The 18,627-nt window shown below is 41.8% G+C and overlaps 1 protein-coding gene across 29 annotated transcripts in view; it reads right to left on the reverse strand.

Moving 5' to 3' along the window:
* The window catches only part of Cadps (calcium dependent secretion activator), a 470,401-nt gene that overhangs the window by 32,297 nt on the left and 419,477 nt on the right, over nt 1-18,627 (reverse strand). For all 29 annotated transcript variants that reach the window (XM_031345056.1, XM_031344954.1, XM_031345138.1 and 26 more), the window contains 2 exons: nt 13,159-13,191; nt 6,656-6,763 (listed from right to left, as the gene is read on the reverse strand). In XM_031345056.1, coding sequence (XP_031200916.1) covers nt 6,656-6,763; nt 13,159-13,191 — 141 coding nt within the window. The remainder of the gene's footprint in view (nt 1-6,655; nt 6,764-13,158; nt 13,192-18,627) is intronic.

Genomic DNA, 18,627 nt, shown 5'->3' on the forward strand with positions numbered 1-18,627 from the left:
TAAGTTACTAATTATGCTTAAAAGAACTACTTGGTTGAATTCAGCTTGATTTTTTTTTCCTCTCAACAAATCAGTTCTATGTTTAGATGGTAATAAACTCCTCCAGTCTGCAGAGCAATTGGCACGGTGGTCCCTCTACCAAGTCAGGAGCGTGGAAAGAGGGCCAGTGTTAGCTGAGAGGAAATGTATGTGACATCACAGCCTTGCCCACACATGTCGCTTGGCATGGGATCCCGGTTCGCACAAACTTCTTACAAAGAGTATTAGGGGACAAGTGGGAAGGTCTGAATACAGACAGCATATTAGGTGAACACTTATTGGCATGGAACTCAGAGACTGTCAACTTAAACAGCAATTCTTGCTTACTTCTTTTGGAAAAACGCACACAATGAATCTAATTAGGAAAAAATTAAAAGAGTAAATATCCAGTTGGCCATTCTTGGGTTTTGGGAACATGACATCTTAATGTTCTTAGTTTTGCTTGGCCAAGTTTCCTAAATGTTTACAGTATATACAACATGTACTCTAACAATTAGTTCTAACAATTCTAACAATTAGGAGTTATCTATCACCCCTCTTTCTCCGGTCCCTGATAAAACAACTTTCCTGGAGGCTGAGTTTTGTTTTTCTAATTCGACATAGGTTCCTTGGGGCTTAATGCCAGCTCATTTCTGAATCACCTGAGTGAACAAGATTTGTGAGAGCTCCTGACACAATGAGAAAGTTTGCTCAAGGCTGGGGATGCAGCTCAGTGGTAGGGCACGTGCCCAGTGCGTGCAAGGCTCTAATTCAAAGGCTGGCACTCACCAGAAGTTGAATTTTAAACTGTTACCAGTCTGTTTGTTTACCCAGGGGTTGGAGGTGGGGGCAAAGTGTGGGTTTGGGGTGGGGCTAGGGGTTGAGGTTGAGGGGACCTGACACAGACTAGGCTGAGCTTAGAGAAGTAACCAGAGGCCTCTATTCCATTCTGGCTTAATTCTAAGCATCATTCTTGATCATCATTACTCTGGCTGCTTCTGTGCTTCTGAAATACATTTTAGCAAAAGTAACCAGAGAAAACCAGGCTACCATTCAACAAGGAATATGAGCAAGCTTGAGGTTACCACCTTAAGCACTAGAGAGGTGCTCACACTCCTCAGAACAGATATGGAGTTTCATTTAGCAAGACAAACCAGTCATGAAAAGGGCTTTCATTCCAGTGTTAAGCTGAGAATAAGGAGGGCGGTAGCTAACACTTACCGAATGCGTCCTTAGTTCCTGATGCTGTGCCTGGCCGTGACATCTCACCCTCCAAACATCGAAATGCCCGGAGGAAGGTCCTGCTTATTATCACCCCTGTTACCTAGATGAATCAGCCAAGGCTCTGAGAGATTAAAAACCTCTAACGTCATGCAGATCTGATCTGAAGGTCTAGGAGCAGGGCCTGTCGTCATCACATTGGAACTCCAGATACAGGGTGTTCCAGGTGGCTACTGCTAATGCAGAGAGAACTCACTTACGCCTCCCTTTTCTCTGTTCAGACCTCAAGAACTGCAGCCTGTTGACCTGGGCACCTACTCACCTTTCCCTGCTGCCTGCTTTCAGAGCTGCTCCCCTCACCTGGAAGTCGGTGCCCTACCTTATGAATTTAGTAACACAACATTCTCCTTATATCCCATCTTCAGTCCTTACTTCCTGGAGCAGCGTGGTTCCTATTTTGATTGACATATATTCACAAATACAGGCCCTTATAATTTAATAAGGCTATTAAAACAAGGTCATCAGTAGATTCATATATAAACCCAGGAAGCGTATTTTAATAGGCAGAGGGTTCACATTTCAAATTACCGCTTTAGAGGGAAATATTCACACCCAATTATTGTGCTGCCTTGTAAAGTGAACAAGTACTCGATTTGAAAATGGAACAGCAAATGGGAATCTGTGCAAGGCAGAGAATGCCAGGCGGCAGAGCCCCTGAATCTGTCCACACTGCCTGATTAAGCTCGCACAAGGCTGTGTGATAAGGGGCCTTTTCCTGATCTGATAACTGCCAGGGAGAAGCCAAATGCAGAGTCTATCTGTAAACGCTTAATCCTCCAGAAGGCAGATTAAGTGTATAATTGACCTAGATAATCCATGTATCATCTCTAGTCAAATGTCCCTGGGTCTGGTACACAGTGACACGGGGCCGGCAGAAGAAAGCTGGAGCGGATGCGGCATTACCAGCAGCGTGGACTCCGGCCAAGTTTGAGATGGCTTTTTAATCATTCATCTCTGAGCCTGTGAGGTTTAAGCAGATGAATTCACCCTAAGCACATCTCTTTTAATCCCGATTTTCTTCTCAGTCTGTGTCTTCAAGAAGTACAAGGAGGAAAGAAAATAAATTAATTTTTGCTTAGACCTTGAAATCTTAGGTGCTTCTCTTGATCTGATGTCTAATTTCAGAAAGCATGTTTTTTTTTTCTTGTTTCTTTTGTTTAGTTTTGTTTTGTTTTGAGGGAGATGCTGAATTAATCACCAAAGGAGGAGGAGAGGCAAGTTATTCCTTCAGCCTGAGCATCTTCCCTTAGCTGCTACTTTCAGAACACGGAGCTTATTGCAATCCTTGTCTTTTATTTTCTTTATAAAGCATCAATAATTGACAAGGAGGTAAAGCCTCCTCTCAAATCTTAGACTGATGAAATTTTCCTCTAAAAATTTAGTTCCTCTGAAATGATTTTAATCCACTGCTACACTTATTATGATATTCTCTTAATTTAAATGTCTGAATATTTTGTTTCTAAATATTAAAATCTTATTTTTCAGCAAGTAAAAACAGTATAATTGTGCTTTATTTTTTTCCCTCAAAAAAAAAAGCAGATAAGATTGTTCATTTGGCATCTAAAATACCATGGGAAATGGTTCTGGGATTCCTCTTCATCAGAATATTGTTTTGGATTGATGAAGTCAGTCTTAAAGATATATTATTAAACAGATAATGTTGGTATTTTATAGAAAGAATATATAAACAACTATGTTATTGTACAAGGAAACTTTCACGGGAAAAAAAATCTGTTTAGGTAGTACTATATCTAAATGATCTCTACAAAAAACCTACAGAACGTTTGATTTTTTTTTTAAATGGTAGGGATGAATGTGGAAAGTCTGTTCTTAAGTTACATAATAAAGTAGATACAAAACGCAGAGCATCACATATAGAGCCCAGAATGCTACTCTGATAATCTCCCACAAGCACCCACTCCCAACCAAAACACAGTGATGAAGCAGAGGGGACAAAAGAAAAAACCCAGCTCAGAAATCACCAGATAGTGACCTTGTTAAAACATAGAATAAGCCAATAAATGACCAGCTAGGATTCCAAATATTTCTCACAGACAAACATATATTAAAAGCCATCCAGCCTTCCTGCAAGAGTGCACGCAGTAACAGGGAGGGAGGAAAAAGATACAATACCAAAGAGGAAGAACTCAGGGGATTTGTCAGGTAAATAAAGCTAAGACTTGAAACAGAAAAACCCAACGCGGAGTCTCAGAACAAGCTTCTCAAGTGACAGATGCCAGCAGGAAGGGAACCGGAGAGACAAGGCAGTCAGAACCAACAACTCCCAAACAGCAAACAATCTCAGAGATCTATATTTTTTTCTTCATTCAAAATGCTAATTTGCTATTATTCATTTCTGCCATTTATCAAAATGCAACAATTTGGAAGAGAAATCTCTCAGATCAACAAGTATTTCTCAATAGTTTTCTGCCAATTGTTTAGGAAGCCGTCCCAGGACCCCATCATTAGAGAGCGGGATGGAGAGTGTTAGTTCCCTGTAATAAGAAATGTGGACTGGCAGCTTTCTTGAGACCCCTTTCTGCTTCGATATTCCCGTTACCAGTTCATCTCACTGGACACAAGAGTTTTACAGAGCATGCATGCAAAGGAGTAAACACCATGCTTGAGGAAACAGAAGCCGAAAATAATGAAACATGTTGGTAATCTGATGATTTGCTGCTAGATTATAGAAAAACAGTAAGTACTGAATTAAATTACTGAAGCTGCATGGTAATGAAGCTTTTGAGAAGCTCTGGGTTTTTAAATGACAAATGTTTTAAATCCATGACAGATTCAATAACTTTTTTTTTTTTTGTACCACAGTTAGGTTGCCTAGCACCAATAGATTCCGTAAATTAGGGGACCTGGTTATTTGGAGAATAAGGAAGTAAATGGCCAAGAAATTCAAGTTTAAATAAGCTTTCTAAAAAGTGATTTTTTTTTTCTCTATAAGGTCAGGGTGAAATGCATAGAGCAATTATCATGGTTAGAGTGGCAAAATCATCCACTCAGAGGAAGAGAGTAAAGATTGTATTGGGAAAAGAAAATTGGGGCAATCTGAAATTAGAGTGTGGATGGTTTCTCAGAGATTTATTGCTGCCATAGATGCTGGCTCAGTGGACTACTACAAGAGGCTGGATGTACTTGTGAATTTTTGAAAACTTCCACCTCCCTACCACGTACACCCTGAAACTTTGCTTCTGCAAAGTGTATTCTTAGGAATATTTATTTTAATTATCGATTCACATTAAAGCCCAGAGGGCTGGAATGCACTTGTGTTCTTCTAGTCAGGCAAGTCCATTTTCCCCATCTGTGCCAGACAAGGCTCCCTTTAAGTTCCAAATAAGATCTGGTTGCAATTCCCTTACAAAGAGCCACTCAAAGGACCACTTGCCTCACAGCCTTCAGCAGGAATATCGTCAAACCACATTTTTTTGCATTTATAATTTTTAAAAAGTAGTAGAAAGATGGATTATTTGTTAGGAAAAGACAGGCTACATCAGAGATTAAGCATCAGATTCTGTATTAGATGTTTTAAAGTTTTAGGGATCATAGGTTATTTGCACACACACTCATAGAGGAGCGCGTGCACATACAACACACACACACACACACACACACACACACACACAAAGCTGAATATCAGAAAATATCATCAAAGAAAAAAAACACCCAGGCAACCTAGGCAATCAAGGCATTGAAAAGAGCTATCCACAAGCTTTTTGAAAATTTGTAGTTTGGAATTGGACTCAGTGGAGATGGGCAGAGTCCACACCCCTAGGCATAGATCTGAGGGTGCTGCTGCTGCTGTTTTCAATGCCTATTGGATGGACAACAGGTCCCCAGACCAACTGGGCTCAGGCCTTTCCTAGAGGCACGCATGCAGAGAGGGGGAGGCCCACTGGTGAGCTTTGTGCATGTCTGAGGGGAGGCCCCACTGGTGAGCTTTATGCATGTATGAGGCATTCTCGGTGGATGTGGGCCATGCTAGAAGATGTACACAGGAAGATTATTTGATTCTAATTCATGCCACTTGATATAATGTGATAAAACATTTGACATGAGAGATAAGTTCCATTTTAATCTGAGAGAGGACAAGTGGGAATTAAAAAAGTAAGAGGGGTTTTATCAAAGGGAGGTGCGGCAGGGAGAGAGGGGTATGGGGCATGGAACAGAGGTGACTGGAAAAGAGAAGAGAAGAGAAGAAAGACAGAAAGAAGCCTTTTGAACACACCAGGAAAGCCAATGAGCTGGAAGACAAAGCATAGAAAGTCAGAAGCTGCAGAATCAGAGAGCGGTGCCAACAATGAGCTCATTTAGCTACGGGACAAAAACATACAAAACGCAGCATCAATTGGTGAACACAGTTACGGGAAAAATACAGAAACAAGGGTTCCACAGTTGAGCAAAACATTAATGTTCCGGCTGGCATTACAACTACAAAAGCCTGGACAGGAGGGGCCCACGTTTCAGGGGACAGAAGTAGACGAAGACACCATCTCCAGTGCACTCTGGCCAGGTCTCCACAGATAGATTTGGGGGAAACTAGAAGCCATGTACCTGGTTACATGAGGTAACCCTATCTGCATTGACTTCAGACGGGCAGACAGTTTGAGACCAATGCAGACTCCTTTCGACCTCAGTGGCTTACTTTGTAGTGTCAATACTTCTTCCTGAGAGCTACTTCTGTGGGTGCAAGGAAGCCTGCATTTTCTGTGCTTTGGTTTGTGTTGACGTGGCACCCCCTGCCCTGCATTTGGTTTTCAATGGACTTACTGAGGTAGGTGGATGGGCAGGAAGCACCATGGATTACAAAAGGAACTGACCAAGTGACTCACATATAAGCCTTCAGCAACACCCAGGACAGAAGATGGCTAGTCTTACAGAAGTTCTAACACATTGGAAGACATAACAATGTGACATTTATTGCACATCTGCATACCACAGCTGGCATCAAGGGGGTACTACCCCTAGGATAGGTGGTGCTGGTCTCAGCATCACCAGTAGGAACATGTCCTTTATAAATGGCCAGATTGCAAGGAGGAGAATGGGGATGGAAGGGCTTTGCCAGTTCAAGGAGTCTGCCTCTCCAGCTCTGTGCAGAATGTGCCTGCTTGCTGGGAGGCTGTGTGCTGTCTACATATCACACAGACTGGGACGCAGACTCGGCCACACCAGGAGTGGGTGCAGAACAGACATGACAGACAAGAGCCTAAGGCAGAGGGAGAAGAGAGATTCTCTTTGAATCAGGACCGATCAATTTTCTCAAAATGTGACTTATCCTCCTGTCTCTCATTTTGTCACATTTTGGAGGCTCTCCTCCTTGGGTTGCAAGGAGGAGAAGGCATTTACTTACATCAAATAACCTTTCTATATACATCTCCTCATTGACCTTATCACGGAGGACATCCTGAGAATGGCGGACGAAAGTCACGTAGGCGTCGGCCACATCCATCCCGGGTTTCTGTAAAGAAACAGGAAAATATGCACATGGATCTTCAGAATTTGAGGGTTCTCAGCCCACTCACCATCCCTCTTCCCATGCCTCCTGCGCCCTTCCCTCCATTTTTATGACCACCTCTGTCCAGTTCTGGACCAGGAGTTAATATTGCACCTTCTGATATGATAAGGATATCAGAAGACCTGAATGCGATTTTATAGGGACTTTTCTCCTCTCTCTTTCTTTTTCTCTCTCTCTCTCTCTTCCTCAAACTTAGCTGATAGACTCAATTCGGGGTCACCCAGGGGGCATTCTCTGTCTTTGTTTTAAATAGAAACTACTGTTAGAAAAATCCAAGTGTATTCTGTCTTCTATTATCCCTTTCTCTGTGTAAAACAAAATATAAAAAGTCCTATTACAGTGACTATCCTCTTCAGTTCAAGACCCACCAGAGGGCAGTTCAGTCTAAGAGCATCTGGTGAGTATTTGTGAGTACGTTACTCAGAAAAGACACTCAGCCATTTGTCTTTGCCTTCTATTGCAGCCTGGTACTTTAGGCATGGAAAAATGAATGAATGAATGAATGAATGAATGAATGAAAGAAAGAGGTAAAGGAAGAAAAGAAGAAAGGCAGGGGGATGGGGAGCTGGTTTTTAAATTAATTAGATTTTCTGGAGAGGTAGGCAGGTTGTTCATCCAGTAGGTAGGAAATGATTTATTGTGAAAAAATAACATACAAATAAAACCAAACCAGAATGTGCACTGCTTGAGATGTCAGAAATCAAAGTTATCTCCAAAGAAACCTATTAAAACATTGTAATATGGGTCATTAGGAGAGCTGCCATAAACCCCTTAAATTTCTACAGTAGAGATGTATGTTTGCTAATAACTATAAGATTAGTTTTCATTACTATGATTTACCTTAGATCACAAAGTATCATTTCTCTACAAGACGTGACTGTCAGGCACTGCAAATTGAAGTTAGTTAACACTTCTGTGTAATTTCCAGGGTGAAAATGAGGAAGGGTTGGAAACAGTAGGACTGTATTTTTTTTCTCCTGATACAAAGCTTACAATTATCAAGCAAAGGGCCAATACTTGGCCCCCAGGATACTAGTAACATTTCTTAACACATGCTGAAACAATGACAAGGTATTAATTTGAAAAACAATGAGGGACACCCCAAAGCCACAGTATCAAATGTTACACTTCTAAGCAATTTTCAGCAAATGCATGGAGCAGTTTCCATGATGGTCCTGTAATTGTACCAGTTTTATGATACAAAACAGCAGTAGTTCTCCAATGAGATGGAATCAGTTCTAAGGTATGTCTCTCCCCTCTCTTTGGCAGCTGCACACCAAAAGACAGTCTTAGTGGGGATGGGATCCTTACCTGGGAAACCTGAGAAACTTATTATTAGTGTTTCATATTTTCCTGGGGATACTTGCCATATAGTCTTTTCCTGGGTACATCTTAGAGCTTAGATGAAGTAAAAGTCAGATGTAGTCACCTCTTAGTAACTTACCATGTTGGGAACAATGCTTTCTAATGCTGAGATCTTCAGCATGCCTTCTCTTTCAGGAAAGCTCACTTCCTTAAAAGGGCATGTATCTGAGATGTAGAACTCCTGATTTAAAAACCTATTTGGTTTAACTCTTACTGATTTATGTATCTATCACTGCACCATTTACCAAGGTTGATATTTTGTCATGTGTTAAACTTTGGGATTTTATCTGGCTTTTCCTCTTAGAACAAAAGCTCCAGAAAGAGCAGGGCTTTGGTTAATCTTTAATTATATTCTTAGCACACAGGAATGATGTCAGACACCTTGTAGATACTCAGTAAATATTTGCTGGCTGGACAAATTCATGAATGAATGTCCAGATCATCCGGTGACCACCGTTTTAGAGCTCTTCATTCCACTATGTGGATTATTACCTCATCTCAAGTAATGTGCAAATCATTTGACCATCTACGGACCCTAGTTAGGGAGCCACAGAATTGGTATCTATCTGACCTTCAAGGACTATGACTGGCAGCTATAATAATGTATATAAAAATATCTTGAAAGTTACACATTGCAATATAAATTTATACTGATATGATGCCCTCCCCTTGATATTAAATTTTACTATTAGCATCTACCTTCAACTTAGAAAGGAAAAGGAGACCTGATAGAGACAATAAACAGATACAAATGAAGTCTCTGTACAATTCGTTTTCTTTCTCCTGTTCACAACTGCCTTCCTTTCATGTGAGTGCCACATCTGATTCAAACAAGTTGGGCTTCCATCTCTTGATGAACTAGAAATTGAGGAGACGGAAGAAGGCAATTGTCTGGGAATCATGTGCTAATGTGACAATGCTATTCTGTGAGGACAGACTGCCACATTAGACACTCATGCTCACCAACTGCTGGGACTCCTGGGGAAAAGAGTTGTTCCTATACCTGGGAAGACTTACAGGGAGCACTATGCTGGCACTATAGCAAGGGAGTCATGGTGGTGAACGTGAATCCCTGAGACAAGATTCAGTTACAATCAGGACATTGTTTAAAATGGCAGGGGTATAAAAGGCAGGAAAGGCATATAATGAATACATTTTAAATATTTTTTCTTAAGTATTATTAAGCATTAAACTAAAATCAAAAATGCTGACAGATAAGAAAACTAAATTCTAAGTATTAGTTAAGATAAAAACCACATCTGACTGAACAATTAATGTCACTAGGCAAGTTAGGCATCGTCAGTACTGCGTCCTCCTGGTTGGATCAGCCTTTAGGTGGTGGCTTTTAGATATGGCTGGGACAGATGGACAGAATATAACACAGACTTCAGAAAGCATCTAAACAAATCCACAAAAATCACTGTAGAGCTGACATTACCACATGTGGAAGACATAATTTAGAAATAAAGACACCAACGGATTTGGTCAAATGGGACGTTTTCATCTTCGACAGTCCCTGCCAGATAGTTCTAGGCAGGGAATACAAACCCTGATTTTTGGCATCTTAAGCAAGCCTTTAGTGTGAATGCCAATTGTACAAGAAAGGATCAAACACTAGATTTAAGAAGAAGAAATGTTCTGAGTTATGGGGAATAGTGCCACTTTCTGCTAGTGGGAATCAGTAAGCAAAAACTCTCTGTGATAATAAACTCATGGTTTACACATGGAACTAAATTCAAACTGTGTCAGAAACCTTATAATATAAAACAAAGAGTTTAGAGCTACATACAATTTAAGGTGATTGTATTTGGGTTTATAAGCCTGGTTGTAAATACCAAAGGGCTTACAAAGCTTTATAGAAATGGTGCCTGGGTCTTACAGAATCTGCCAAGCAACCAAAACCAAAACCTCTAGGTGTTTCAGGTCAAGAATTACTGATTTAGTCCACAGGTTTTCATTCTTTTACAGAGGAATGGGAAACACATTTTAGAAAGAGATTTGAAAGGTTCCCTCCCAGAGCCACTGAATTAGAACCACTTGCGATGAGAGCTAGAAATCTAAGAAAATGTCATCAAATAATGCTCAAATTCTTGTCATGTGTTACTGCTAGACATCCTGGTATGGGCAGCAGTGACAAATAGGCAAGTGTGTATGGTAGTGAAGTGGTTCTTCAAAAGACCCAACTGACTCACCCACCCAACACCAACCTACCCACCCACTCCCTTATTTGCACTACTTTGCTGTTTCCAAGGTGTAAACAGTACTGGAAGGTTGATTTTGTGCACGTTGTCTCTTGGGAACTAGAGTAGCCGGGCTTTACCACCAACCCCATGCTACTGACTCTTCTCTGCCTACTTCCTGCCCAGGTGACCTTGCGCATCGATTTAACCCTTTAGGTGTTTCAGTTTCCTCTTCTGATGAACAGGAGGAAATGAATGATGGCCTCTTACAGGACTGTCTTCAAAAGTAAATGATTATTTACTGTATGTAAACACTACATATTAATATGTATATTTTGTGGAACCATTTTCTATGGAATTATTTATTTCTGTAATATTTAGTATACTGCTACCGGCCATAAAAGTGTACATTTAATCCATTTACTTTCAATGTGTAGCATTGTCCTAAGCCATTAGCTATTGGTACAATTATGAGTTTGGCCTATTAATTATATTCTTTTCTAATACTAGATAATCACTCAACTATCTAAGCATGTGTCTATACCTTAACTAAACTCATTTTGTAGTGTGGCAGAGTGTTTAAGAGCATAGTTTGTAGTATGAACTTTACTGCTGTCAGCTGCCTGCCTCTCCTAGAGTGAGTAAGCCTCCATTTCATTTTTCCCATCTTTAAAATGGAGAAGTTCCAAAGATTAAGTGTTAATGGTCCTAAGACAATGGTAGGCACATAGTGGGTGAGTCACAGGCTTAGCTGAGGTGATTATAATTATACTCTGTGTCATCAACGGAAGATAAATCAGATTGGGGGCTAGGCTGTGTCATTTTCTTCTGCCCCTCCAGAAGGAAACTCCGCTAAGTCACTTCTGTTCTTTCATATCCTCAAGTTTCTAACATGGCACCATCCATGGACAAGTGTCTTTAGGATACTGATCTTAGAGAACACTCACTAGCATCGAGTCCGTTTTACCCCATCTTCAGAATAAAGCTAGACCTGGCCCGCAGAACTATTAGGTTGAGGCATAAAACATCGCTAACATTGAGCCTCACCTGAATAGAGTAGCCTTGAACCTACCGTTGCTATTGTCTCTCTGGTTTGAGGTACAAGCTGAAGACAACAAATCTCTGTGCTGGGAGCTAGGCATTTGCATTTCTCGCACTCTTGAAGCCCAGTGGAGGACAGTGCTAAGGCAGCAAATTCATCCATCCTTTGCTCTGGGTATTGTCACACCCTGAGATGCTGTTCACTGTGTGGGTGTCTACTGAGTGCTCAGAAGTGTTGTGTGAGGGTCACACATGGAGCACTATATTAGAGCATGCAGTACACCTAGCTGTGATGTATCTACATTTTAAAGATGGAATAGCATAGACAGAGACGCCACATAAAGGGAGAGTTTGTACTAAAGGAGCTTAAAAGAGTAAAATGCTCTCCTGGTTGTGGTTCTGTGAGCCTTTTCTGTTCCCCATTCTCCTGCCTACAGGAAGGAGTCAGGGCCCCTTGAAGAGAGGTATTGTATAAATTCAAACATAATTATTGATTGTACAATTCTTTCATTAAACAAACAAAATGCATGCTAATGCCACAGTCACTCCAACGTTCCATTTTGTCTTCCTTTGAGAAATAAGCCAATAAACCATTACACACTTAGCTTCCTGGGGAAATGAATTTAAATGTTAATATAAATCCTTTTAGAAAAAAACAAATTTTCACAAATAAGTATTTGAACAAGGAGGGTACTTAACCACGTTCAGAATGAGAATGGCTCAGGACCAGCCCCTCGGCGACTGTTGAGATAAGCTCCTAAATTTAATATTTTATAATAGACTCACACTACTTTTGTTAGAAATGGAGTAACAACTTCATTTTCTTTCCCCCTTTATAGGAATATATTTAAAAATCTCTCCAATTTTATTTTGCTAATAGGCAGGGCAAAGTCCATCTATAAACGTCTTCTGATTTGTCTCAGGTAATCCCACACTTTGGCATTCATGTGTAGTACTTAACCTCAATTTAAATGTAAATTTTGGGCAACTTCAAGTACCTTCTCTGTGAACTTTGAGGGTTCTCTTCATTAATGAGGCCAGTACTAATTATGGACAGTTTTGTAAGTTTTCCTTAAAACAATTGCAGAGTTGACCCCCAAATGAACAAATTCAGAATTTATTTGTTTAAAACAAACAAACAAAAATACTGGAACCCTTCTTGAAATTCGTAACTGAGTGCTGTAAGGGGTGCACTCTAGATGAGCAGAAAGAGAGTCATGGGGAACTAGAAGAACAAAAGCAAGAGGGAGCTGGGTTAACCCACATAGCGGTCCTTTCTTTCTGACACAGGAAACCATGCCTTCTTCTCACTGGAGAAAAATGGTCCCAGTCTTTTTCTTTGAGGGTCCATATAGAGCTTAGGGGCAAGGTTTGAGGACAGCATCCGCCGTGAAGTAAGCAAAGCACAGAAACAGATATCATCAAGCAAAACACGATGCTCACACACTCATGGATGGAAGAAAAGCACAAACGAGGACACAGTCTTTTAATCCCAGCCCTGGGTATAGATGCAGGCAGTCTCTGCATCTTCCCAGTTGGCCTGGTCTACATGGGGAGTTCTAGGCCGGCCAGAGGTACAGAAGAGTCCCAGTCTCAAAAAACAAACAAACAAACAAACAAACAACCCCCCCCAAACAAAAAAAAACAAACCAACCAAACAAAAAAAAAACCCAAACCCCAAACAAGACCCCATGAAACTAGAAAAATGAAATCAGCCCAACCACAAGCAGTGATGGATGTTCAGATACTCACAGGCACGTCCACATACTTGGAAGCTGCCTTCACCTAAGGATAAAAGAGAGCAGGACATTAGGCAAGTGTTTGTGTTTCCTGTTCAAAGCCCAGACGTTATCTGAGTTCAGATGATGTGCCTACTCCGGTCCTTGAAGCTGACCAGGAAAAGCAAAAGGTACGAAAAAGAAAATTACTTTATTTTTTTTCAAGCCATGACCAGGGGACAGTGGGCAGTTTTACAGTTTCAGGTTCTCTAGCTGGCCCAGGAGTTTGCCATTTTCCTCCCTTCCTTTAAAATAGAGAGAAACCTGGACTTTTTGGGAGAGTGCACTCAAGTCTACATTACTAATCAAGAGTGTCAGCACTCCTGGCACCTTGGGATTTTATAATTTGGCTGCAGGCTGTCCTGAATTCTCCCAGGCTTGGCGTCTGATAGTTCAGACTTTGAAGTAGAAGGGATGTGGGTGAGCCCCTTAGCAAAAAGGCATGCATGGTTTCCCACAAGTTTTTCAAGCACAACTTTTTGGGCTATCCCAAGGCTGCTGCTATATGCCTTTTGTTTTTAGGCACTAAAAACCTATATGGAAAGCACAGGGAATGGTTATGGAATTCATTCTTGGATGTCAGAGAGTAGTGCTGGAATAAGGAGTGTGGGCTCGGTCCAGGTCCAGGGTTCCAGTCTGGTGCTGCCACATGCACACTCAGTGACACACTGACGACTTTCTCTCTCTGAGCCTGAAAACCGGAGATATTCATCGTGAGGAGTCCAGTCGCTGACCTGGCATGAATCCCCACAAAGTCCAGGGATGCCATAAGCATTGAACCATCTGGAGTTAAGTTCTGATAAGCAAATCTGGGTGAGTTCCAGGTGCTTGGAAAGTCTATACTAGTGTAGAAAGGCTTCCACCCTGAGAGTCAAGAGTTACTTTTGCCATGGGAAAATCTTACCAGTTCCCTCAGGCTGGTCTCTAGAGTTCTGGAACAGGGCAACAAAGCTGTGTACTCTGTATGACTGTTGGTCTGATGACATGAGGAACCATGAGAATGTGTGTGTGTGTGGTAAAGTGGGAGATACACGCATCCATTGGCTACTTCATGGCAACTATGCTTCCCCTTCTCTACTAAGGTCACAGCACCCTAATTGTTCCAGTTTGTTCTTGCTACAGCTTCTCTGAGAGTGTGCCCATTTAATTTTAGTGACATCGATCGAAATTATAATTTATTTTGGATCAGCATCTGACCTCGACAAAATGTCACTTGAGCAAAGACTAGTTCAGCCTGGCTTAGCTGTCTCCGTTATACGGGATGCTTGGCTTGGAAAGGGAACTTTGGAGGGCAGGAACCAGAGAGAACATGTGTGAACAGTGCTGGCTTAACCTCCTCAGGGAGGCTAAGGAACAAACCCAATGGACTCTGAACCGCAGCTGTGAGCAATACAGTAGTGGTTAGAGTTGAATTCTTTGTAAAAACTGGTAGGAGAAGAGACACTCTTTTGGTGCACAAAATTATTCCCTTCTATAAATCTGCTCATTCCTATCCTATTTCAAAATCTAAGCAAATCAAGCAAAACGGTGGTTTGCACCCCCTGCCTCAAACATATTTCTCCCACCTACAATATTACTGACAAATTACTAGATGTTTTCCACTTTGTAAAATACCTTGATGGGCTCAAGTTTTAGGAATTTATGGGTCCATGTTCTCATCCGCAAGACAGGGAAGCCAGGTGTACATGGACCTCTCTGAGCCCAGGCTACTGTTCTGGAATTTCGAATCTCTTCAGTGCTCAGGGAAAAAAAAAAAAGCCATAGGAGCGGAAGCATCGGTGGTCAGAGCAGGTGCTGGCAAAAGAGCTGTTCTCAGTGAGAAATCACCTCCTTTGCTCTGTCAAGTTGATGCTTGGCAGTTGGTAGGAGTTTTGCTACAGCTGAAATGATCAACCTTTAAACACGCCTACTCGCCAGCCATTTACCACTAACACACAGTTCCAAACCAGAGAGTGACACCAGTCAAATTCTGTTCCTTACAAATTCTTTTCCTTTGGGGAGGCCAGGCAAGCTTGTGACATGAATGAAAACTGCATGTACCCTTATACTATGCCAGTTTCCAGTCCCAGCTGAGACACGTATGCACATGTGTGTACCTGGGTGCATGTGCATGCATGCTCACATGTGTGTGTGTGCAGTGTGTAGGCCAGAGATGAACACTAGGCATCTTTTTTTATCATTCTCCATGTAATTGATTTTTGAGGCAGGGTCTTTCACTGAACTTGGAGTTCAGTGATCTGGCTAGCCTGGCTGGTGAATAAGCCTCAGGGATCTTTCTGTCTTTCCTTTTCCAGTACTGGAACCGTAAGAGGATATTGTGGAATCCATGTGAACAATGGGGAGTGAGCTCAGGTCATCAGGCTTCGTGAGCCACCTCCTCAGCTCTTGGTTTATTCTTTATCTGGTCATCCACCAGATCTTACTGACCTTTCCCTATCCACATTTTAACAGAAAAAATTAATAGTTTAGGGGAAATTGTACTCCTATTGTGATCTGAGAGGTGTCAGATTATTGTCTTGGGTTCTGGCCATTAAACTTTAGGAAAGATGCTGAGGGTAGAGGTGAAGGGAGGCTGGAGGTATAGTCTAGAGGAAAAGTGAAGCAGAAGACTTCTTGCTTGGGAAATGAATGGCAAGTATTAGAGCCTAGAACATTCTAGTAATTTATTGAAAGCACATCCACGTTGGCTTCAGATTTGTGTGACAGTTCCAAAATACAAAATCAGAGCAAGGGAGGACAACAATGGGGCCCCAGAAGGCCTGCCCAGTGGGCATCATCCCAGCAGAGACTCGCCATCTTTGGGGGCTCACATCTTCCCTCTCACTAGGAATAAGGTTGCAGACCTGTTTCTTCACCTTTACAAACGTCTTCCCTTCTCTTATTTTAGCTCTTAGTGAGGTAGGAAATGATCAACAACCTCTCTTCCTTCTTGTCCTCACCTCTTCCTTTCTCCCTCCCCCCTCTTTTTAAAGCAGCAGGAGAAGACACTAGACTGAGGCCCTGGGATCCCCTTCCCTGTGTAACGCGAGTAGAACAGTCTTTAAGCACCAAAGTTCTTTTCAGTTTCATGCCTTTAGGCCAGTTGCATTCTGGGTAAAGAAGAAGGACCAGATCGCCCCAATCCCTAGGACTTTGGATTCATCTGCACAAACTCCAAGTCTGCAGGCCGTGGAGTGACTCAGTTGGTCAAGTTTGCCTTGCAAGCATGAAGACTTGAGTCTGATCTCCAAAGCCCATGTTAAAAAAGAGGTGGAAACTGACAGACTCTCTGGTGCTCCTGGTCAGTAAGCTGGGCCAATCAATGACTTCTAGGCCAACCAATGAGAGACTGTCTCAAAATAAGGTAGATAGTACCCAAATAACAATATCTGAGGTTAGCCTTTGGCCTTTGCACCACACCCCCACCCTATGTAGTAGAATGATGACACACACACACAAACACACACACACACAGAGACATACACACATACCATATGATTATCTGAGAATGAACTAGGTACTGCCTCTGATTCAAATAAATGACAGCTATCCAAGTCTATTGTCTGTGATATATGATATATATTCCTTAATGGGTGAAAGAGATTTCTTTCCGAAGCAGACTTCTGTCTTTAAGAAATTTTTCATCAGTGGTTATCAAAGCTCTGTGTGTGTGTGTGTGTGTGTGTGTGTGTGTGTGTTTGTGTGTATGTGTGTATGTGTGTGTGTGTGTGTGCGTGCGTGCGTGTAATATCTTTAATATCTTTTCATTTTTAACTTTGTAAGAAGCCTTCTTATTGTCCAAGAGTATGGGTTCAGGGTTGTCTGGGTTAGAAGTCTGGCTTTTAGCCCATTTTCTAGCTTGGTGCCTTTGAGCCTCCTTTGTAAGTGGAGCAGTAATAATGTTACTCAAAGGGACGCCAGAGACTGATTGAGATGATCTGGCCAAGTCCATCCAATCATGTTAATAGTAATAAGAGCAGCTATTGTTACTGGACCTCCTGGGAACAGCAGCTTACTGCAGAGAGCGGGTACTCCTCACTCTGTTGTGTAGTAGCCATTTCACTCCTCTATCCTATGGCAATTTCGTGCTATAAAAAGGAAGCTGGAATCTCCCCAGAGTACTATCAGGTAACTGAGCCAATTCTGAGGCTGGAGGACCCAGGCAGAATCCTGTTTCTCCTCAAAGCATGTCCAAATATTTCCAAGTACTCTGGGTATTATCTCAGGTTCCTGCCTCAGTTATATTCTTAGTGAAGCTACCCTCCCTTCTCTGGGACCCAGTTGTGTGGAAACAGGGAAGAAGAAAGACTTGCCCTCACTTCGGAGCAGGGGTTCATGTGTCCCCAAAAGAGAGGCAGGAAGTGTAGCTTCATCTGGCCCTGTTTCCCTGGGACTTTTTCTGACCAGCCTTCCCACAGGACATCACCATCCCCTTCTCTGGCATACTCCTTAGCTCTCTGGCCCTGACCTCCATGCAGAACAAGTCCTGGGAAATGAGAACAGAAAAGGAGATCTAAATCAAAAGAGGCCGTGGAAGTGGAGATGCACCCCACACATCCACAGGCCTGCAACTAAGTCACTATAGAACAAAGGCCACAGCAATGGAACAAAGGCCACAGTAATAGAACAAAGGCCATGAGTCCAGCACTCCTTTGATGACATCCAAACACACAATCGCTTCAAATACTCAGTAATTCAGCTCCTTTTAACAACTAACAATAAGTTAAAACCCAGTTTTGAGTATTTACTTCTTATTAATGAGTTAGAATTATTGCATATTGTGTATTTAATCTGTACATGAACCTTCTGGACAGGGACCCTATTAATATTCTCATTTTACAGGTTAAAAAAAAAAAACACTAATGCTAAGAGAATAATCAATAGGACTTGAAGTCACAGAAATTTGGACCTGTCATTCAGCTTTGTTTTTCACAAATCTATTCAACTACTTTTGGATATATATATTGTGTGTGTGTATGTGTGTGTGTGTGTGTGTGTGTGTGTGTGTGTGTGTGTGTCTGTGTCTGTGTCTGTGTCTGTGTCTATGTGTAGATACAAACTAAAATGCTTCTCCAGGAGAACACATAGGGGTTTAAATAATCATAGGGTTGACTGGGGCAGGGCAGAAGGTCCAAAAGTGTTTCTTTGGCCTTCGTGTTCCAGCTAATTCCCTTAACGCCCACCTGACTTGGTGTGTGTAGCCGGCTTAATGGTCCCTCTATTGAGCACTTCCATTATTTTTCAGGTGCCCAAGGTAATCTTTTCATTGAACACTCACCAATGCTGATGACTAAGGGATTTTCTTCAGTCCATTCCTAATAAGGGGACCTGAGTTAATCATTGTGTAGCTTTGACAGCGATCCCCGCAGGGGCTTAAACCACTTCTCTTGCTTCATTAGGGGAAAAAGCAACCCAGGTGCAGACCATGAGGACCTCAGGGTTTGATACTATTAAATCAATGCAC

Source organism: Mastomys coucha, unplaced genomic scaffold (genome assembly GCF_008632895.1).
Source record: "Mastomys coucha isolate ucsf_1 unplaced genomic scaffold, UCSF_Mcou_1 pScaffold10, whole genome shotgun sequence".
NCBI lineage: Eukaryota > Metazoa > Chordata > Mammalia > Rodentia > Muridae > Mastomys > Mastomys coucha.